Source organism: Sclerotinia sclerotiorum, genomic scaffold (genome assembly GCF_000146945.2).
Source record: "Sclerotinia sclerotiorum 1980 UF-70 scaffold_4 genomic scaffold, whole genome shotgun sequence".
NCBI lineage: Eukaryota > Fungi > Ascomycota > Leotiomycetes > Helotiales > Sclerotiniaceae > Sclerotinia > Sclerotinia sclerotiorum.
Genome location: NW_001820832.1, coordinates 1,604,158 through 1,627,540, shown reverse-complemented (window position 1 = coordinate 1,627,540; position 23,383 = coordinate 1,604,158). Strand labels below are relative to the sequence as shown.

At 41.9% G+C, this 23,383-nt stretch overlaps 6 protein-coding genes across 6 annotated transcripts; 4 read left to right on the top strand and 2 right to left on the bottom strand.

The window, feature by feature from the left end:
• Window positions 1-514: 514 nt before the first annotated feature.
• Window positions 515-2,565, top strand: SS1G_03714 (predicted protein; the record flags this gene model as incomplete). Its single annotated transcript, XM_001595575.1, has 3 exons — window positions 515-525; window positions 599-1,145; window positions 1,249-2,565. The coding sequence occupies 3 exons, from the start codon at window positions 515-517 to the stop codon at window positions 2,563-2,565; spliced, it is 1,875 nt and encodes a 624-aa protein (XP_001595625.1).
• A 1,416-nt stretch (window positions 2,566-3,981) lies between these two features.
• SS1G_03713 (hypothetical protein) lies at window positions 3,982-9,170 on the top strand (the record flags this gene model as incomplete). Its single annotated transcript, XM_001595574.1, has 13 exons — window positions 3,982-4,131; window positions 4,185-4,319; window positions 4,455-4,519; window positions 4,575-5,013; window positions 5,069-5,450; window positions 5,508-5,998; window positions 6,052-6,540; window positions 6,589-7,011; window positions 7,059-7,263; window positions 7,313-7,769; window positions 7,824-8,171; window positions 8,388-8,430; window positions 8,658-9,170. 13 exons carry the CDS (start codon window positions 3,982-3,984, stop codon window positions 9,168-9,170), a joined length of 4,140 nt encoding a protein of 1,379 aa, XP_001595624.1.
• A 4,051-nt stretch (window positions 9,171-13,221) lies between these two features.
• Window positions 13,222-14,630, bottom strand: SS1G_03712 (hypothetical protein; the record flags this gene model as incomplete). The annotated part of the gene is made up of 2 exons (XM_001595573.1): window positions 13,222-14,115; window positions 14,283-14,630. The coding sequence occupies 2 exons, from the start codon at window positions 14,628-14,630 to the stop codon at window positions 13,222-13,224; spliced, it is 1,242 nt and encodes a 413-aa protein (XP_001595623.1).
• Window positions 14,631-15,399: 769 nt separating this feature from the next.
• On the top strand, window positions 15,400-16,367 carry SS1G_03711 (predicted protein; the record flags this gene model as incomplete). Its single annotated transcript, XM_001595572.1, has 2 exons — window positions 15,400-15,441; window positions 16,158-16,367. The coding sequence occupies 2 exons, from the start codon at window positions 15,400-15,402 to the stop codon at window positions 16,365-16,367; spliced, it is 252 nt and encodes an 83-aa protein (XP_001595622.1).
• Window positions 16,368-18,413: 2,046 nt separating this feature from the next.
• Window positions 18,414-19,525, top strand: SS1G_03710 (predicted protein; the record flags this gene model as incomplete). The annotated part of the gene is made up of 3 exons (XM_001595571.1): window positions 18,414-18,526; window positions 18,623-19,232; window positions 19,316-19,525. The coding sequence occupies 3 exons, from the start codon at window positions 18,414-18,416 to the stop codon at window positions 19,523-19,525; spliced, it is 933 nt and encodes a 310-aa protein (XP_001595621.1).
• A 2,265-nt stretch (window positions 19,526-21,790) lies between these two features.
• SS1G_03709 (hypothetical protein) lies at window positions 21,791-22,475 on the bottom strand (the record flags this gene model as incomplete). The annotated part of the gene is made up of 2 exons (XM_001595570.1): window positions 21,791-22,148; window positions 22,240-22,475. 2 exons carry the CDS (start codon window positions 22,473-22,475, stop codon window positions 21,791-21,793), a joined length of 594 nt encoding a protein of 197 aa, XP_001595620.1.
• Window positions 22,476-23,383: the final 908 nt, after the last annotated feature.

Sequence of the window (23,383 nt, the reverse complement as noted above, 5' to 3'; positions counted from 1 at the left end):
ATGATTGGTTGGAAAGCGCGTTTAATAAGTCATTCAAGTAAAAATAGACATTGTTAATTCATTGTTGTCATCGACTCATTGTTCTAGAATAGTAGGTACTTCTGTCATGTCGTATCAATGAGTCAAGCTCAATGTGATCAATACTAGGTAGGTAGGTCAATGATAAGATCTCCAAAACTTATTAAAAGCTTCGACTGCCGAGTCTTCATATCCATATCGATAAAAGCGATTAATAAATAAAATATATGCAGGGTCACGACTCACGATTCACTAGATCCGATCCATTTTCTTACTACTGTAGGTGTCTAGCGCGCTTTTCAGAGGCGTTTTACCGTATCCTCTTCTCTACCAAAACAAGCAACATTTACATCACATATCACTTCAATCACCCATTATCAATTTCGAAAATTCATCAAAATTGTCACAGTAAAGAGTAAAATCACGGTCGCTAAGACTTATTATGCTTATCTATTAACTTTTTTTTCACTTCTATTCACTTTACATCACTCAAAACATGGGTTTGCCGTAAGTTATCAGTCTCCTCCTTTACATTTCGCCTGTCGCATTTCGCAAAGTTGTTCTAATTTTCGTGCCATAGGATATTCTTCGAACCTTCGGTGCCTGATTCGCCTTCAAAAGAAACAGAAAAGTCGACATCTCGCGCACGATCTGCTATTCGACGGCATCCTTTGCGTGGTAATCAATCCCGACCTGTATATCATGCAAGGCGGAGGCGCGCGTATCTAGACAATTATGAACGAGATAGTAATCCACTCGACTTGTTTCAACATCTATATCAACAGCAATCCATCAGACCTTCTGCTAGAGTTTCTATCACGACGTCAACTAGAGATGCGATGAGAGAGGCAATGAGAGAACATTCGTTGTCAGCAGCACCTCCGAGTTTAAGCTTCGAGCGTCAATCAAGTAGAGGCGCAGAAGCAGATGGACCATTAATGCCTGCTGTTCCGGAATCGAGGGATTACCCTAATCCTCCAATTGGGGATCTACAAGGTCCCCCAAGAATTTTGCGAACAAGTGTAATTTCAATTTCACCATATCCCGAAACAGAGACACAGTACGTGCCTCGACCGTCTGGAGATGTGTCCGCTTCTGAAGTTGATGATCGGAATATGGACCCTAATGTAAGCACACGTCTTCAAGTATCCTCACATTAAGTCACCAGGCGTTGTTGTATGATGTGGACTGCGTGTGGTCGTCAAAGATCATTTTTAACCGCTTTAATAGACTGCTCTAGCAGAAAGTGTGGACGAAATGGGCTCACAAGATTCCTTGTCACGAGTAGATGGCCTTGACGGCCATGCAAGACACCTAGTAAGGGAGCGAGTCGGGGAGCGAGAAGAGCAAAGACGTCTGGCTAGGGAGCAAGAGGAAGCGGAGCAAAGACGTTTGGTCAGGGCGCGAGAGGAAGCACAGCGCGAAGCACATCACGAAGCACAGCGCGAAGCACAGCGCGCATTTCAAAGAAGGCGGCGCGAGCTTGACATTAGGCGACAGGAGCAAAGCATTCTTGATGAAGAGATGAGAGAGGAACGGCGAGTGGAACGCCGTCTTGAAGAACGCCGTCTTGATGAAAGTAGAGATCGACAGCGAGTACACAGCCGCGAAGTACGTCGTCTCAATGAGTTCAGGGAACAACTGCGCGTTGATAGGGAGCGATTGCAGGATGATATAGAGCGATTGCGTAACGAACGAGATCGACTGCAGAGCAGCACAGAACAAATTGATGAGAGCCCATCCTCTGGCTCTGACACGTCGCTCGCTAGGAGAGAGTTCAGAGAGCAACTGCGCGTTGATAGGGGGCGATTACAGGGTGATATAGACCGATTACGTAACGAACGAGATCGACTGCGGAGCGGTGGAGAACATATTGAGGAGAGCCTATCCTCTGGCTCTGAAGAGCGACAGCAAGCTGTCACATCACGCGCTGAAAGAGAGCAAGTCGAGCGTTCCGATGCTCCTAGCGCCGGAGAGCGAGAGCAACTGCTCGAGCAATTGGAAGTCGAGGCAGCCGAGGCGTATAGACGTGAAGTTATGCAATCCGATATGCAATCGGGACTCGAGGAAGCCGATAGCTTCATAATTAATATTAATTACGACGGTCTCGGTGACCGAGAACGTAGCCATGACGAGTTCCAAGAGTCAGAGCCGGCTTATAGAGACTTTGGTGGCCCTGAAGTCGTGGATAATGTTGAGCGATTTGAGCAACTAGAGCAACTGGAGCAACTCAACGTTGAAGGCCACGGATCATGGGATGGCCTTTTGATCACGCCCGATCCACAATCACCAAATCCGTCATCTTCATTCGCTTCAACAGCTGCTTCTAGCTCACAAAGACCTTCTATGAGTACCTCTATTAGTAGCATGCACGAAACCCAGCCTGTTACGAATGGCGATTGTGATACTGCATTGGATTCCGAAACCGAAGATGAACAGACTCAGCAAGGCCTTGAATGGTTTAGACGACCTAGGACAAATCGAACCCACGGTCGAAGGGCTATGAATGCATCAAGTCAAGCTTTGATGAATTCCAGTGAATCTTAGTATTGACAGAATTTTGTCCTAATTCGTCTAGCATCATGCAATGGTGTTTCCAGATGGGTGAAATAGTTTAGACCTTTAATTTTTTTCGGGTGCTTAGCAAGATTCGCTCTCTGTGTCCATCGATTGAGGTTCCATTTTGGCTATTCTAAGGACGAGGTTAATTCTCCGAAAGGAGATTAAGCATGAGGATGCAGATTGATTTACCACAACTATGATACTGCATTGTATTACTATATTACCGGCGTTGGGCAAGCTGGCATGGGAAAATCTTCGCCGTTAATTGTTCGGGATTACGATTAAACGAACAGAAATATGGGTGTTGATTATTTACGGGTTTGATAATTGACATAACGGGAGTTTCAATTCAATCGAGGAGAATTGAATTTTGAACCATACAAAGGGTTTAATGAACCGTGGAAAGGCGTAATTTTGAGGTTAAACTTGTTCAGCAACTTGATTATAACGGATTCTAGTTTCTAGCTTTCAAATAGATAATAATCACCTACCTGGCAGGTAATCTGAAGATTTCAATGGGCGGATAACTTATAAAGGTATGAGAAGATTCGTGAGAAGATGCTGGTAATTTAGTCGAGGTGATTGATCATTCAACCTCGATATGTAGGTATTATTACATTGTTTATTTACTATTGTTTGTAAACGTAATGGTATTGAAAAATGGTAATGTTGTTTTAATCAAAAGAAAATTCTACGAGACAATTAAACAATATATTGAACACTACCCTATCAAAGGTATCATATTTACTATATCTATCAGATAATGATTTTCGACCATCAGCCTTATTAAGCACAACACACTTTATTTTAGATGCAGCTCAGCAGAGAGGTTGTGATTTCCAGGATGTACCCATGTAGGCGCTTGTTTGCCAATTTTGTTAACAACCTACCTACCCAATGTTAATTTCTCTTTTCCCATGCTCCATAACTCATCACTCATAACCCATAACATAATCCACACCCACCCACCCACATACCCATACCCATCCCCATCCATCCTCAATACTTTCTACTACCTACCACAACACACTTTTATTTGGTAATGAATTTACAAACATTCATACCAATACCTTCAACGAAGAATGTTTATTATTCTCAAGACGCACACATCTACCCCAAAACCAACATAATATCATACAAACAGTGAATTTCTTCATCTCCACTTTCGCGTGCTATTTTATTTTCGGCGTGAGGTGAGGGCCAGGCCAGGATCCACCGATATCGACAACCTTGAATATAATCCCATAACCCCGCCAAATAATCATCGTGAAACAGGAACGTAGTCCACAAAACACGAAAAGCTCATGCTTCAATGAGATCCTCCATCTGCCAGAGAATTATACCTCCAACAGCTTCTCTCTCCGCCCTCTAGACTCTCGCCTGGGTCATCCCACACCGACCATGGTCTCTTATCCGCCCTCCTCAGCCGACCGGCAAAGCAGTTCAAGATCGGCCGGTGCGAATGGGAGCGCGAAGTCAGAAAGGACTCCAGGGACACCGCGAAGAGAAAGAAAGGAAAAGGCTGTGCAAGATCCGGGCCTTAAAGACTACGTACATACCCGCGGTTTTCAAAAGAGGAAATACACCTACTTATAAATATTCAGCGTTTAGGAGAATGTCTCGGGAAGGGAGCTTTTGGTTCGGTCTACAAGGCGTTCAATTGGGGTACAGGGGAAGCTGTGGCTGTGAAGCAAATCAAGCTGGGAGACCTTCCGAAGAGCGAATTGCGGATGATTGAGGTAAATACTTGTGTTGAGATGACTTGCCCATGGACTAATATTATGCGCAGGCCGAAATAGATCTTCTCAAAAATCTGAATGTAGGTTTACATTGGAATGACTACGGGGCCAAACCATTTGAGCTGACATTCTTAGCATGACAATATTGTCAAGTATCTTGGTTTCGTTAAGTCTTCTGACTGCTTGAACATAATTCTGGAGTAAGACATCTTGTGTTTTTGTTTCTTCACCACATTGTACTGACTATCGGCGAAGGTATTGTGAAAACGGTTCATTACACTCGATATGCAAAAGCTATGGGAAATTTCCCGAAAACCTGGTTGGCGTTTACATGGGACAAATTCTTCTAGGTCTACAATATCTTCACGATCAGGGTGTTATTCATAGGGACATAAAGGGCGCGAATATTCTTACAACTAAAGATGGGAAGGTCAAGCTTGCGGATTTTGGTGTGTCTACCAGCACTCTTGCTGGAGCAGATAAAGAAGCACAGGTCGTTGGGACGCCTTACTGGATGGCCCCGGAAATCATACAACTTTCTGGCGCAACTCCTGCGTCTGATATTTGGAGTTTGGGTTGCACAGTAATAGAACTGCTTGAGGGTAAGCCACCGTATCACAAATTGGCTCCCATGCCTGCCTTGTTTGCTATTGTCAATGATGACCACCCTCCTTTGCCCGAAGGAGTATCACCAGTAGGTCGACATTCGCAACTCTTTCTGAAGAGAGCCTGAGCTAAACACTTTTTAGGCAGCAAGAGATTTTCTCATTCAGTGTTTTCAAAAAGACCCAAACCTAAGAGTTTCTGCTCGGAAATTGTTGAAACATGCTTGGATTGTGGGCTCACGGAGGACTGATGCTCCTGTTGCAAAGCCCCCCACAAACTTCAATGAAGCAGTAGAAGAGGTAAAGCAGTGGAATGAAGCCCTGAAATCACCCGCAGCTGCCGGATCATTTCGTACTTCTACAAGGTCGCAGCAGCTTGGCAGTCCTTTACCAGCTCGTCGAGACCCTCCTCTAAGAAGTATTCACAATGACTCGCAAAGCAATATCGTCACACCTCCCAAGGGCCGTCTATCTATGTCGAAACCGAAAAGTTTGGCAAGTTCTTTTAGGTCTCCAGAAACTGCAGGTAAGCGAGTCCCACTAGGAAATTTCAAAAATTCCTTGTGGAAGCTGACTGTTGAAGCGGATGATAATTGGGATGATGATTTCGCCTCTTCTATTACTCCAAGCGCGCTTCAACTTCCGCACCTGAAACCTCATGACAATTTTGGGGGTCTACTTTCCGCCGACCGCCTCAAGTCTTTCGCATCGTTTGAGTTTGCAAATGATGAAGCTGACAATTGGGATAATAATTTTGAGGGTGATCTCGTAACGATCAAGGGTCCAAATACCCATGTCGAGACGGATGGCCATGAATTAGAGACTATTCGACCTTATAGAATCAAAGCTCCCTCGGAAATCGACTTTGAAGAAGATATCTCTCCTAGAAGTTATTCGAGAAAGCCGTCTATACCTCCTCCCCGACCGAAGTCTCCAGTGAAGGCTCGGGCGGAAGGGAAATTTGCCTTACCTTTAAGGCCAGCGATAATGTATCGCGAGAATACCGTGGAGGATTATTCAGACTTGTTCGTTGACAATGATAGTATTTTTGATAAAAGATTGGATATAATTAAAGTCAGTATTCTTTATACGATTTCATAAGCATTGCTGACTCGGAATGGCTCTAGGATGATGCCCTTTCTCCGAAACTATTCCACCCGTCTGACCTGACAAGCATTCCGCGCTCTGCACAATCTCCTACTACAAATGGAGGTAGCAGTTTGCGACGAAAAACCACGCCGAATTCTCATGAAAGCTCTATGCATCGGACTAACTCATCGGTTGAGATACAAAAGTATGCGGAGAATGAGGATGACGAAGATTTTTCAGATATCTTTGATCCAAGAGGGGCTGTAGTTCCGAGGATTGAGAGTGATAAGGGCTCGGAAGAAGCATTAATGATTAACTCAAAGCTCTCGAACAATTCCTGGCTTGGTGATGAAGATGATGAAGATGACCCTTTTGCCTCGCTGGAGCAAGGTTTTGATGAGATGGATTTGCAAGCCAACATTGCCAGAGACAAACATGCTCGGCTGTGCGCGTCGGTCGAAGGATTAGTGAGCTCATTGAAAGCAACACAAGCTGAGGATGTCTTATCTGAATTATCGGAACAACTGGTATGTCTTAATTTCGTTATGGTAATTCCGTACTAATCAGTCATTTAGCTTGATGTTTTATATGAGTCTGAAGATGCAAAGGGCTTGATCATCAGTGCTCATGGAATGCTTCCAATTCTGGAGATACTGGAACCCTGTAACTTGAAAAGTCGTCAAAGTATGATATTGAGATTACTAAAGGTTGTGAACGCCATCATTTCGAACGATGTCGAGATACAAGAAAATTTATGCTTCGTTGGAGGAATTCCCATTATTACAAAGTTTGCTGTTAGGCAATACTCAAATGAGATACGTCTTGAGGCAGCTGCTTTTGTAAGACAAATGTACCAGACCTCTACATTGACACTTCAAATGTTTGTTAGCGCTGGTGGATTGAATGTTCTTGTCGAGTTTCTCGATGAAGATTATGATGATGCTAGAGATTTGGTTCTCATTGGTGTCAATGGTATTTGGAATGTATTTGAGCTTCAGGTATGCCAGCAAATATAACACTCAAATTAATATACTAACACCGTTAGGGACCAACTCCAAAGAACGACTTTTGTCGTATCTTCTCAAGAAGCAAGATTTTATCTCCACTAGCACTCGTTCTAGATCGTGTGCTAGATGAAGAAGATGAACTTTCTGAATTGATTGAGGGTCGCATTGTCAACATATTCTATCTTTTTTCGCAAGCAGAAAACTACGTCAAAGAGGTCGTGGCTGACCATGTAGTACTCAAGCGTAGGTCCTCTTGATATTTTGCGGTATGGTCGTTTTAACACTTTTCCAGGAGTTCTCAAAGATCTGAGACGTATGACACCAGTGCATCAGATAACTATGCTCAAGTTCATCAAGAATTTATCCATGCTGTCAACAACCCTCGAATCATTACATGCCGCAAACGCCATTGAACTTTTAATTGATCTACTGAGCTCAAGTATGAAGCGTACGCCTGATCATTTCCGCGAAATCTCTAACCAAGTTTTGAATACTATGTACAACTTATGTCGACTCAGTAAAGAGCGGCAGGAAGACGCAGCTTTCAATGGCATAATACCATTACTTCAACGAATTATGAAAACGAAACGGCCCCCGAAAGAGTTTGCCCTTCCTATTTTATGTGATATGGCTCATTCTGGCAAGGTCGGACGTAAATATCTTTGGCAGAATAAAGGATTACAGTTTTATGTTTCATTACTGGAAGACCAATATTGGCAGGTGACCGCTTTGGACGCTATATTCATTTGGTAAGTTTGGCATCCTGTGAGTGATAATGATGCATACTAATTCTGATATAAAAGGCTCCAAGAAGAGACTGCCAGGGTTGAAAAAGCTTTGCTGGAGGGTAGTTTTACTGCCATGATAGTACAATGTTTTGCTGCACCCAAGGCGAATGCTTTTGATTACAACTTACTGGAGCCTTTACAAAAGCTCCTACGATTAAGTTCGCCTATTGCCGGTTCTCTTGCTCGAACTGATCTTTTCACTGGTATCTTACAAAAGCTTACTCACAAGAAGGCTGTTGTACGACTGAATTTGCTACGTATCGTTCGCAGTATATGCGATGCTAGTGGGGATGAAGCAGAAAGCATTAGGCATCATGCATTATTCGAAGTAATTCAGCATCTTGCCGAAAACGACAGCGCTGTGTTAGTAAGGAATATGGCAAGCGAATTAGTCAAGTTCAATTTGGATAAAGCATCGGAAAATGGAAGTGGCTCAAGGTCTCGGTTGTCTTCTAGGCGTGGAAGTTCCTATACATCACCTTCGCTTCAACATAGTGTATCAACTCCTTTGACTCCAACTCAAGCTAGTCGAATGTCACAGACGTCAGCATTCATTGATGGAAGTGTTACACCCAATAGACGCTCGGGTATCTCGTCAGCGACGTCTATTAGCAATGAATCGGTTCATTATAGACCTAGAACTACAGACGGCACCACTTCTATGATGCGAAAATCGAGTGGCGACTTGGTCAATGGTGCATCCAGTAAAAGTCGATTACCTCGAACATCACTACTTCGTGCGTCACGATCATCGATAGCGGCACCGCAACTCAGGGATGATCCATCGTCGCATTCTAGGAGGGAGAATAGAGAAAATGGAGTTAAAATAAGAGATAGAGAACGTGAAAGGGAGCCAATGAGAGAGTCGACGAGAGAGAGAGAGCCAATGAGGGAGCCAATGAGAGAGTCAACGAGAGAGCCAATAAGAGAGCCGATAAGAGATTTGACGAGAGTCCCAACGAGAGAGTCGAGAGAGTCGACAAGGGAGTTGACGAGAGAGTCGAGAGAGTCGATGAGAGAGTCGACAAGGGAGTTGACGAGAGAGTCGAGAGAGTCGATGAGAGAGTCGACAAGAGAGCCAACGAGAGATTTGACGAGAGTGCCAACGAGAGAGTCGATGAAAGAGCCAATGAAAGAGTCAACGAGAGATCCAATGAGAGAGTCAACGAGAGAGCCAATGAAAGAGTCAACGAGAGATCCAATGAGAGAGTCAACGAGAGAGCCAATGAAAGAGTCAACGAGAGTGCCAACGAGAGAATCGAGAGAGTCGTTGAAAGAGTCGACGAGAGAGTTGACAAGGGAGCCCATAAGAGAGCCTATAAGACCTACGACTTCAAATGCAGCCGCCGTGCCAGAACATAAGCTGATTTCGAGGAGGAGAACAACGAGGCCACCTAGTGGTGATGTCAAATGGTCATGATATGGTTATGATTAGAACGCATGAAAATATGTGATGAGGGATTCATGGATTGGGAAAGAAGGGAAAGACACGGCAGGCCATATGAATGAATTCATGGATGGAACGGATAGGTAAAGGGATTAATTGCATTGTCTTTGGAGTAAATAAAGGATCGAGGTGACCTCTATCCGTCAGTAGGTCTGCACGTCTACCTTTTTAGTAGGAACTAAACATGAGTGTTTGCATATTTGCGAGGAGTTTATGGGATAGGAGGGGGCCGACATTGATATTGTTTATATTGATACCACATTGTGGATGGGAAAGTAGTCGCTTTTATACCTTTTAAATAGGCTAGAGTTGAGATGAAGATGAAGATGAGTTACTGTAGATGAATAGGGAGGATGGTGAGAGGAATTGGGAGGATGGTGAGAGGAATTGGGAATATTATATGAATACAAGGGATTGCTTTCTTGTATTGATTAAGTGATTCTTCATGCTGAGTTCCTTGTGTTATACACTAATCATATATATATATATAATCTATCTTTTCTGTTATATCAATATTTTAAAGTTAGCAAAAGATTTGTTACGAGGTTTGCCGTCTAGATCACGTGGAAGTGCTCTAGGCTCTCGAGGTGGTTTATAACTAGGCGTCAAGCAGGGACTTGAGTAATAGCAATAATGCAATTCGTAACTAATAGTGGAATATACTAAATGATTGATCTTGAGCACGAAGCTCTACAAAAAGAAATTCATATTGAGCGAATCGAAACCGATTTGCACATGGCCCAAGCTTACGAAAACAAGTCAGCTGTTACCATCGTAACAGATTTCTTTATATTCTCTTTTTCTAGATTTCTATAATATGTTTTTTTGTATCTTCGATGTAATCTATATTGTATATAAGATTGAAGCGCTTTTAGGATAATATGTAAGCGAGTATATAGTTAAGTAAATATTTCACACGTCTTACAAGTAATGCTATAAGTCGGTGCCCTCCGAATGAATAGGACTGTGCTGCTGTCTTTTTTAGTACTCTCTGCAGTATGTATTTGAAGTGTTTTGAAGTTGTCCCGATGTTCTACCGCCCCTTTTCGAGTATCATGCATGTTCTCGCTTCAAGGCTGAGGAGTTTTAATGCTTTTTGGATAATTCTAGAGGTTGGGGTGTATATGGGTTGTTTTGATAAGAATGGTGGGTTTTTTTTGGTTTTTTTTTTTGATTTTTTTTTTTTTTGGTTAGGTATAGCGTATTGTGGTTGAATTGATACTGGGATTTCTAAATGTGGAGCAGGAGATTGAGGTATGGGAAGTTAGGGGAATAATTCAAAAATGATGGGGAGAAGGTATGGCATTTGATGTAGAAATTTATTGGATATCCAATGCACAAGAATTAAGGTCAGGTTTTGTGTTTTAAATTAAGAGTGGGATTACTCCAAAGAAATTCAGTGTTCAGATTGCTTTGGGAAAATTGGATAATATTTTTTTTTTAATTTATTAACTACTATTTAAGGCAGGTCCTATAAACGGCTTCTGAACACTCGAGAGATTACATATTCGACGAAACCTAGAAATCACCCCTTTCGCTCACGGATAAACCACCTGATAGTATTAGCTGTGTAAAGTCTTGGACGGGAGGAATAGCTGTAGGCGCAATTTATTGACAGAGATACCTTGACGATTACATTGAGAGGTTTTTGTTTGGGGATGAGAATATTGGGATAAGAGAGGTGGTGCTCAGAATACCATTCTTGTTTGATAGGCGTGAAAGGATTTAATCTATGGGGGAGCTATGCAACCCCTTACATCTGATGAACGTCAGTTTATCATGTACTGTAGCTAGTATTTCAGGTCGACAATGCGGAAAATTAATACGGTCAATAATTCTTTCCTCCAATATAAAGAGTTACCGATGTCGAGGCGGAGCCTTCGTGTTCCTGTGAGCTAGCTTTTTCTTCTCTCCAATATTCCCCAAATCTCCAAACTGAATATTCCCAGCTGCCCGCGGCATCGACAGAATCTTCATAAATTTCTCTGTAGGTAATTTTAACTTCACAATAATAGAAGCTGGCTTTTTAGGTTGTGCAGCTCTTGTTTCATAGCTGTGTATCCCGACTTCCAGTTGAATTTTGAAAACACCAGGATTGAAGTATTTTTTTCTCGAGACTGGCATTATCTTCATTTGGAAGAAGATCGAGAAGTGGTGGTTCGGGGTCCAAATCACAGTAAGTAGCAAAGTCAGTCCATTCGTCGAAATCGATATCATTGGTTGGATATTTAGGATACTCCAGTGGAAAAAAGTTTTTACGGTGAAATTTTAAATTTGGAAGTAAGGCGAATCTGTTCTGAAAGGGTTGCATATCTATGGCTGGGGAGGTAGAGCTGTTTTTGGCCATTGGAAATTGTTTCGTATCCAAAAAGTGCCTCCGAATAGTGATTTGCCAGAGGATCGTCTATAGGTTGAAATTTGAGGACACAAACAAGACAAATTGATCCAGACTGAAACTTCAATGGTCTAATAGGAAGATATGGTGGCTGTTCAGAGAATGTTGACCTCCTGGGATCTTGGCAGCATATGCATATATATTGCATGATGCATATAAGGAGCAAACAAAACTCAACTTTTAATTCATTCTTTCCTTTTTGGTATACTGTTTGTTTGCTTTCAATATTTTGATTTCAAAGCACTTTAATTCCGAAGGCTGATGACCTAACCTCATTCCTTCATTTTTTTTTGGAATATATACTCGCAGCTTAACTGCTTAGTTAGAGAATCAATCAATTCAATCTGATGCTCTTTCTGGTCTCAAGAAACCCAATAGAGAAAGATTGTTGTTTGCCCCTGATGATTACCCGACCACGTGATATTTGAACCGGAGAGATCTGGACGTGGAAGACTGGATTTGAAGTGATTATGAAACCCTAAGACTCTCGAAATCTAGGTATAGATTGCAAATTTTTTATTGAGTATTTAATAGAATTCTTTGAGTAGAACCAATGCAAATGAATGTTTCTGAGAATCTTAAATGATAGACAGTTCAAGTTTGAGTTCTTGGCTGTGCAAAAGCACCTGTTTTATATATATTTGTCTGCTGAATACAGCCCATGGCATTACTTGTAATGAGTTTGTTTTAGAAACAAATGAATCCAAGATTTTCAATAATGTACGACCGAATTGGGAGGGAGAAAATTGTGAGAACATGAAAAACACCTGACATGCTGCGCACCCGCAGGTAGTAAACTTTTGACATTATTATACTGCACAAAAATTGATTCTACAATGTCATATACACGTGATAGTACCAGACATAGAACATCATTACATAAGAAATCCATTGGCACTAATGTACGGTTCCAAGAAGCAGCCGAACAATTCATTCAAGCTACCATCACGCATCGCGCGCTATATCATTCCTTCTTGATTCACTCTCCATTAGCAACCAGGTTTCATAATTACAGAGACATTCAAACAGAAGAGACAAGTCAAATATACTTAGTGTTCAATCTGCCCTATAATTAGGCACCTACTTCTAGATTCCCATGCTAATGATTGTAGTAGGGTTGGCACCCATGAATCGACAAGTCCGATATCTTCGGAGTGTGATTACAAGTAACGTAACTTACCAGCTTTCTAAAAGCAACTATAATAGTGAGACCTACTATCTCGCCTATACCATGGCACAGGATAAATAATTAAAAGAGGGGTAGCTCAGAGGCGGAAGGCAAAGTGGTTAATGTAAATCTCTTCCAGCAGTCAGCTTGACTCTGTTCAATGTATTTCTTTTGGGCTTATTTCTGCTGAAAACTTTAGATGTCTATTATTGATCCATATCTCGTGCAACTTTAAAGATTTTTTGTGCTTGTAGGTAGGCACTTCAATTGATGCGAGAGACAAACGACGCGGGATCATTGTGTGGCAATATTACCAAGTACGCTATGCAACATCAAGAAACATTTTTGAATAATAGATTCAACTCAAGTTGAAGCCAGTATGACAGCGATTCCGGTGACCATACTATAAACCCAGAGCCATTTCTAACACCTCCAGCACTTGCTCTTTGCTAGTCAATGGTACAGCGTTTGTTGGTAACCACCTGTCCTTTAAACAATTGTCCGCTAGTGCATCCAACCTGTCCCTACCCACGCCCACGTCTTTCAAAGCCGTTGGCATACCAAGCTCGCTCACTATCGCACCTACCGCATCGCCTGCATCGGAGGTTTCTTCCTTCAATCCTCTCCTCTCAAACACATCTCTGACGGTCGCCTCCCCCCACAAAACCTTCAGCACTTTTCTCTGGCCTTCAACAACACGCTCGTCCTTGCTACCATGCTTCGCATTATATTTCAACACAGGCGGTAACATAATACAGCTCGTCTCACCATGGCCAACACCAAGCGGACCCAATTGATGTCCGATTCCATGGCTTCCGCCCATTGGAATTCCTCTGCCAAGTGCTTTCATTGCTTCTACCACACCCCACATTTCCTTCAATCTCGCTTCCCCATCTGTGGGATCTTTCTTGGTGATCAACAAATTCGGCACAAGCAATCTCAATCCACTCGAAAACTCCTCGTCACTTTCAGCGCAAACATTCTTATCAAGTGAACATAATCCTTCGACACAATGATCTACGGCTCGAAGTCCTGTGCTAAGCCAAATATGTTGAGGAGTCGAGATACATAGAGATGGAGATAGGATAACAAGAGATGCACTCATCGATGGGTGACTGAAAGCTACTTTCTGATGCGTTAAAGTATTGGTTGCGCCAGCAAAATGAGAGTATTCCCCGCCAGAAAGGGACGTTGGTATGTTTATTACGGGGACTTCACATGGCTTTAGATTCGGTGTCTTGGCTTCTGCTGAGAGGGAGTAGAGTTCATCGTGGGTAGATACATTGTTTGCCAACGCCTGACCAAATGTTAGATATTGTGCATGGACTTCGTTAAGATGTGGGGATCAAAATCAGGGATAATTGGCTTTTCTGAACATCACAATCCGCTAGTACTAACTCTCCCAGTCTTTGTGGGGTTTTGGGAATATAGTGGCGGTTATCATATCAGCTGGGAATAACATACAAACGAAATGACTTTTGCTCCATCAGTAAGTGATCCGGCACCAAGTGTAACAATGATATCTGCTTCCTTCTCTCGTATATCATGTACGATCTCCAGAATATCATCCCATGGTGTATGCGGCTTGATCCCATACCGCACGCCGACGACCAGATCACCAAGACGTTCCTGTAGAGAGGTAAAGTTTGATGTTTTGCTGATAGAGTTCGATACAATTATGTAGACCTTGGATACATGGAACGTATTTTTGATATGGTGGGCACATGCATCAGGAAAGGGGATGCCGGTTGAGATGTGGGGCTTGGGCTTTGGAGGAAATGCCGGGACGTAGGTCTCGTTGGGAGCTGCCATTTGGTTGAACTTTCTAGACTTGTGGTACTGAGAAGATAAAGTTAGTATCTTGACGATAATACAATCTAGAGAATTGAATGCGATGATAATCTTTGCCGCCGTGTTGTACGAGACTCTGTGAATCATATGACGTGGGGATTATTTAATGATTATTAAGCAATCAACTGCCGTCAAATTGCCGACTTCATGATAAAAATTTCAACGTCCCTTCCCTTAAGGAATATAATATCCTTCGAGTTTCTATGGAACAATTCACTTTTAGGAAAGTTGATATCTGATAAAGAACTATATTTCGCTTGTTTATTGATAAGCAGTAAATGATTGTTGCATTTTCACGAGTCCCACTAAGCTCTGGAACACCATGACTCTAGACAAAACCATATACAGTGACCTGGATGCTCTTCTCCTCTGGGGGCCATTAATTGATCTTAAGAGAAGATTTAAGGTGGAAGAAGTCTAGTGTCTCTTCCGAGGATAAAGAACGATCTGTGTTGCTTACCATAGCCTCCGCCTTGCTAGTCTAAGGCGCGAAGCTTGATGGCCGCAAATGGCCCTTTTAAATGGAAGTTTATGAAAATTCGCTCCAAACTTTGGTCATAAGTCCTTGGGAAGATGGAAATGCGGATATTGCATCAGCTATGTCGACCCCCTCCAATTCGAAGGTAACGGCACATATCTTTACTACGCTAGCCGGATAGACGGCAATCAGTTGCAGCTGTGAGTCCTGATGACCCAAACGTCCACTTGAAATGCCGCTTTCTGTTTGATTATGTTCCTAGCCTTTCTCATAGGGTTAGAAATATCTAGTACTGTACGTTTTGTTGCACGTATGTACCAGGATGTACGGATTAGCAGGAAGCTAGATCTTTAAGCCATGTTCTGTTGCACGTCTATGCCTGGTTATGCTATGCAATCCAAGGACTAGTGTTCTCAATGATATTTTGTTGCAAGTCTTTTCCAGGATGCGGGGATTAGTAAGAAGCTAAAATGCTTCTATTATGTTCTACTACACATCTGCCCTGGATACGTGATGTAATTCAGCTGCTATCGCTTCTCACTGATATTCTGTTGCACATCTGTACTGGGATTTCCGTCTCAACAGGAGTCTAAGATTCTTTAACCATCTTATATTGCACATCTGTACCAGTATATGCATATAGGCCAAAAGCTAATATTTTCTACCCGTGTTCTCTTGCATATCTATACTGGGATGTATAGACAGTTTAAAGGGTTGAGCTCCCAAATCATACTCTGTTGCATATCTATACTGGGATTTCTATCTAAATAAAAGTCTAAGATTCTTTAGCTATCTTATATTGTATATCTGTACTAGTATATACATATAGGCTAAAAGCTAACATTTTCTACCTATATTCTATTGTATATCTATACTGGAATATATAAATAATCTAAAGGGTTAAGCTTTCAAATTATACTCTATTGTATATTTCTACTGGGATGTACAGAAAATCCAAGGGATAAGCTCCTAAGTCATATCCTGTTGTATATCTGTACTGGGATGCATAGACAATCCAAGGGATAAGCTTCCAAGCCATATCCTGTTGCAAATCTTTCCTTGATCTGAAATATGCTGAGATTTCACAGTTTATCGCCGCAAGACCCAGATGCGGCCATGGCCATGGAGATCTGTTTTGGAATCCATTCCTTGCCAGAGGATTCTACCCCGTAATCGCTCTTACCTTTACACATCGGTATTCGTGTTGCACATCTGTGTGAATCTGCAGGGATTCTTCCTCTTGACCTGGTACTAAAGGTCACGATATAGGGCGCTATCCCAATAAATACTAGCGTTCCTACTCGCTATTATCGAATATGATAAAATTCTCATAAATCGACGATGACATTGCGGTTGAGAGCAAGACGAAGCAACATATTTCCATGTTGAAAGAAAGTCTTTAATCTCCTTCGGCGTTCTAGATGAACGTTGATTTCAGAAGCAATAGTGTATGACATCGCAATCTCGAACGCTAGCAATGTTAGTGTTGAAGCCTGAGATAACGGATGCCACATTGGAGGTAGGGTGTATTGCTTTACGATGCGAAGCGGAGAACGCCGAGGACACCATCTTAGATACAGATGTACATATTTGTTGACTATCGACCGCCGTTCAATCATCAATCGAAAAGTAGCCTTAAGTTTTCTGCTCGAGTGTGGCATGGGGGAAATTCGAGTACCCTACTTCAAAATTTCAAATTTGGATGGCTAGAAGGCCACAAAGCGCACATTTTTAACCGTCTACAACTAGCTTGGAGTTAGAGATGTTCCTCGTAGATTTTGGAGTTCTACACTTTTGATGCGAGACAAATATCGAAAGGTAAAGGTTTACTTTCCTCAAGCACTAGTCTAGCATGAGTCAGCTATTTCTACACTAAACTTGCAATATGATTGATGATGCTAGGATCTACACAAATGCCAAAACTTAATTGGCTAGTAAGGTTCTGATACGAACCCTTAATTCGAAACGTTCAATATGTTCACTATGCACAATATTAATCATCAGAATCTACGTTGAAAAATTGTCAAAGTTCTTTCGTTAAAAAATTATCGTGATCACCTATTAAATCAAGTCCTTAGTCTAGATACTGTTCTTGCATTGCAAAGTTTGTTAATGAAGGATAAGAAAGAAAGATTATTCTTAGATGGCCAATCGGTAGAATCCAGGGAAGACGAATGAAGTAGAGTGTGAATCATATAACTAGTGGAAAGAATCAAATTGGCTTGAGGACTAAATGCCGGCTCTATTTAGACCACGTCAAAACCGATTAATAGATGTAGATCAATCCGAAAAGTTGATTCTATTATTAAAGTTAGTAACCTTGGCCGAATTATTGTGAATAATACTGGTTGCGAGATTAAAAAATTTATCGCGTCCGGTAAGCGCTACCGAGAAAGAAAAGGAGAGTAGTGCTTAGGCTTTCCAGTAAATTCGAAAAGGTAAGAGCACAAGAACTTTTTGATGGCCGATATACTTCACATTGATGGCTCTTACTTTTACATTGTTCGGTTTCTACTCCGGTTTTCCTATTATGTCTCTGATCGTCGATATACTTTAGATTGATGACTCTTATTTCGATATTTGAAGTTCGGTTTCTACACTAAACTTCCTATTATGTCTTTGATCGTCGATATACTCTACATTGATGACTCTTATTTCGATATTTGAAGTTGGTTCCTACTCCGGCCTTCCTACTATTCCTCCTCTAGGCTATTTCTCGACTCAAGACGGTGATATACCATTCTACTGCCTCTCTCGGCTGTATTAGTATTAGTTTCCTCGAATGTTTGATCTTAGAGCTTGCCTTTTAGTTTTAGTCTTATTGTTGATTCCCTATAAATGAAATCTTCTCCCTCCCTCCTGCTCTTCAGTTTCCTCTCACAAACATTCTTCACCTTCTTCACATTCCATACATACCCACCTACTTTATAAGCAATACACTTGTACTTGGTTCTATCTACCTACCTTTACATACTTACCATTTAGGTATTCCATATTTGGGAATACTCATTCAAAGTATTCAATAACTTATCTTCAATAATTTATTCATTTACGTAAGTTTCCATTATCTTGTCCCCTCCAACAATACTTAGTCGGTCCATCTTTCTTAATTTCCTGAGTACTTAACTTCGGCACTGAGGCGAGGCTATTTCACAACATGTACTCAATTCAGGGGGTTCTCATACCAAGCAAGACGATATCTGTAGCAGTTGAGATTACATTCAATAACAAAGATTCTAAGCACAGCTAGACACATACTATTAACAATGTCGTCTTTGAACGTTTCCGGACTTTGCTTGCAAAAGCAAAACAAACAAGAATATCAAGATGATATTGAAGTGGAGGATACGGTTATATCACCACTTGCGGAGGGCAGCTCGTGAGTATACCCATCGATACGTTCACTCGCACCTTTAACCCCACCCGCCCCCCTAGTCCATTCTCTTGCGTGACAGGCTTGACTAATCCAACGTAGCGAGGCAGCTTGTGTCTTCGAAGACCTCCCATACGAAATCACCGCGATGATCGTGACCAGACTTGATCCCATCTCTCAAATCTGCTTCTCGCTGACCGGGTCCAACTTCCGACAAATGTTCAAGGGCCTCGCAGCTTTTGACCAATATCTGCTTAGGCATAGCGATCGCTGCCATCGCTCCCTTAAATGCTACTCTGCACGCCTTTCCATGCCTTTGAGCATTCAAGTATCCAAATGCGGATACTACATCTACGACGTGGACTCGGGATGTACGGGCTCCATGCCACTTGACTATGATTCAGTGGAGTGGGGTCCTACCCTCGCAGATTACCTGTGGGACGAGTCGTTTTTCTGGAGCGGTGGTTCAAAATGGTGCCACGAATGCTACAGAATTTTGCCGCCCACAAGTTGGGAGCAGTGCGAGTTTGAGAAAGAGTTTTGGGACCATGTTGAAGGTCGATCTGTGGGGAAGGAGGAGCCTCACAAACTTATCACCAACCTCCTTGCCCGCTCTCTTATCCGCGGAGTTGAAAGGGGGAGCAAGGATTACGCCGAAGTTAGTAATCCTGCAGGGTTTCTTGAAGAGATCCTGGCGGTCGATGAGGCGACCGTATATCAGTCTCGAGAAAATGATATTGATCATAGTCTCTGCACAAAGTGCAGAATCAAGAGTATCGTTACTGATAACGGTAGGAGGCAAGAGATGTGGACAGGGGAAGACGTGTGCGTTGGGGCTCCTTGGAAACAGGCGGATGGAGTCGCTATGAACGGGGTGCGGAGGCTGAACTTGGAGTCACATGTAAGTGCGGATTTGTGGAGGCTTGGTCATCCCGATGGCTGGATGTTTGTTGTGCTGTGGAAAGATGTTTTGCGGGAATGTTGGCTTTCTGTAAAGGAGTATAAGAGAGTAAAGCTGTTGCGTCGCCAAAGGCACCCCGCGGAAACTCGGAGTCCAGAGTTGAAGTGGTAGTCTAGCGCGTGCCTGACTCTCGAAGCTACGGCCAGATAACGCCTAGTGCAGATGTCTTTTTAGCATGCATCTCCATAGTATAATATACCCCTGTTCAGCTTTTGATTATTGCTGCTGCCCGCACTCACACAAATGGAAGTGACGTCTGATGTACAAAATCCTCCGTGAGACAGCTTGTCTAGAGTTTGGCAGCTCCTTGGCCTTTCACCTCTGAAGTTTCTTTTGATCACATGTGTCAGTCACTAACTACTATTTCCTCATTGCCTTCGGTGCAGATACAGGAAATGATAATTAAAAGCGAATAAATAGATTTTAAATCTTACACCATAAAATGTGTAAGCGCCGAGTCAACCAGGGGAGAATAGTAAAGCATTACATCTGGCAAGCTATCAATAAACAACGAAATATTTGCTTCTCCGTTCGCTGACTTAGCATGAATACCAAAGGCTCTGGACTAACACTCCCATTTTGTTTCGGCCTCGGGATATTCCATATTATTCATACAGAAAGTACATACACAAGATTTTGGCATGAATAAACATCGAAGTTTACTCAGCTACCATAAACTATCATGACATTCCTCTCGTGTATTGACATATTTTAATGCAATGACACACAAGGTCAATCATGCGGCAAGGACTTCAAAAGATTCAACATATAAACGCAAAGAATTCGACTTCTTCCCTTCATTTTCACAGGATCAAAAACAAACTTCAAGCTTCGCTTGCTCATATCATAGCATCAAATATTGACAGCGGCTTCTAGCAGAAGAGATAGCTATTCAGGGTATTTGACAGGTTTATATCTATATCATTTCTCCAATTTAAGAAATTAATCCTCAGATAAGAGGCAGTTTTCCCAAAACGAGTATCTGTGGTGTTATGTGAGTCATGATGCGATGATGAATGTTCATTTTTTTGTTGGAAACTGAAAGCATCTGAATCATCAATAAATCTACACATTCTCACCAACCACGATATTATGTCTTCACGATTCAAACTTATGAGCCTGATCTAATGGCATGGTCATACTGTCTTCTGCTCTCGCATATATACCAAGGTCAAATACGGTATCTTCCTTCGCTCAACACAATCTCTCGCACTCAGAACAACCAATGCAGACGATTTTGGCGCTGTCTTCCTCCTCCAGTCAGACAAAACCCTCCAAAACATAACCATCATAAAAAACAAATCCGAAGGGACCAACTATTCCGGATCCTGCACCCTTGAATACATCTACTTCGAAGATATATATGAATATGCTGTTGCGGTCAAAAACGACGTGATATGACTGGATAAAAACCATAGATCATTGAATGCGGCACTTATAATGCTAGTGATAAAATCGTGCTTTGTGCTGCATAATAGATATGGTACTTTTGATATTATTAACTTTTACATTGAGGATTATAATTAGGGAGTTGTACAGGAGTTATGGGAATCTAGGAGGTTTTGTTCTTCTCAAATTTCAATACAGGACTCATGTACCCATCCGATATAAACATAACCCACACATCAAAAGCACAACCATCCATCCATCAACAGCCATCAAAAACAATAACAACAAACCACCCAATACCACACTAATTATCAATCCCAACTATCCCAACACATCTATCTACATACACCCAAGAATCACCATTACGTAGTCATGCATCCTTGCTAGATATGTGGTGATCTCGTATATACACACATTTTGTATATATCTTGCACTCCGAATCATCAATCTAACAAAGCGCTATAGATATTTTATTTTCCATCTATATAATTAAATGAGACTTTACTTACTGGACTTCTATATCCAAACTCTTTTCATTCGACTAGGAATCGGGAATCTCCTCACTCTCCCCCCTTCCCCCCAAAAAAAGACAGAGAAGAAAAAGGAAAAAAAAACGATGTGTCACTCCTGAATTTATGAACGAAAATGATCGTATTAGATAATAATGCTATATACCAACTTCCCGCCAAAACACAAAAACCCTCATTAATTATCCCCCCTCCTCCCAACGGCTCGCTGTTCATTTAAAGCAAATAATTAATCAAATAATCAAATAATCAACCAATTGCAACCATTAAATCATAGGATCTTCATCCTTATCCTCATTAATTCCCACCACACTAAATCATTCCCAACTCTCTCCCCATTCCCTTCTCAAACACCATCCCTTCCTTCCTCCTCCCTTTCTCTTCCCCTCACACCTACAAAAACCCCACCACCACCACCCCCACACCCCCAATAACACCCACCAATCCACTAACCCCTCTCTCCCCAGCCCCACTACTCTTATCACTACTCTCCGCCCCCGTCGCACTAGCCGTCTTACTCTCATTTCTGCCCATAGAACTCGCTCTCGCTGCTGTACTTGTCGCACCTGCTCTTGCACCGGCACCTGCACCAGTAGCACCACCCGCCGCAGTAGCAGTAGCAGACGTAGGCCAATCTCTCGAGATAGCTGATGAGGAAGTAGATGTATAAACTGATGCATTATTACAATAAGTTTGTTTATTAGATAGAGCGCCCGCGTAACCTGCGTCGTTGGGACATTGGTTGTAGCATCTGAGAAAGGGAGGGGAGAATTAGTATAATGAAGGGGATTTGATGGAGGAGAGAAGGGATTAGAAGGATAGTGAATAAGGAAGGAGCGTACGTTAAAACTGCATTCCAACTTGTGCATAAACAATTATAATCGGTAGGTTGACATGCCTGAGCAATAGCCGTCGTAGAACTCAAACAAGCATCTAGAACATTTTGTCCGAGACAAGTACTAGAAGTGCCGCCTGTAGGAGCACTAGCAACAGGTGGTGCTGCAGCTGTTGTTTGAGCGGTGGTATAGGAAACTAGAACTGCGAGAGGAAGAAGCGTTTTTGCAGTTGAGAAATGCATTTTGCGGTTGAGATTGAGATTGAGATTGGATTTGGATTCGTGTAGCGTATGGTACGGTATTGTAAAATATGAATGAATGCAAAGAACTTGCAGATAAAAGAGATAGATGTACGAGTAAGTACTACCACGTAGATACTACACGAGAATGAAACGATGCAGTAAATCCGCGTGCGTAGTTTGTATAACTTCACAAAGCCAAGCGAAAGTGATTCAATCAATCGATCAATCAATCAATGAATAAATGAATGATATATATAATAAAATCGTCAAGATAAAATCTCAATATCCCAAAAAAATAAAAGCAAGCAGAGATATAAACAAAAGAATTTAAACAAATGCGCATGAATATCCAAAATATATATATTCTGACCTCGATTCTCCTCACCCGTCCAACAGCCAAATATGTTCGTTTCTATAGCAAGCAAGCAAGGCAGCCACTCAGCCAGCCAAGCCGGTGCATTCCAATCAAAACGATAATTCCATTGCGAATAATTCCCCAGACAACCAATTCAATATATCACATACTCACACATGAATGATTGATTAAATGAACCCAAACTTACCTAACTAGCTAGCAATATAACGCATAAACACAATCCAATCCATCCCAAACAAACAACCAGTTCCCCTCCCCTCCCCTCTTCGTATATGTATCAACATCCGAATATGTTAGAGGTACGGTTACCAAGATAGAAATATGCATGGCATACTCGATACTCCATACTTCACATCGTACGACGAGAGAAAAAATAACTACATATATATAGTTGCTCGGCGAACGTATCCTTTGTGTACCTGGGATAGGTGACAAGATCATGACCATCATATACTCGAGTACTCGAGTAATTAATGACCAAAGTAAAAAAATCTCCAAACTTTCTAAGGAGGTTGATTATAAGAGTACCTAT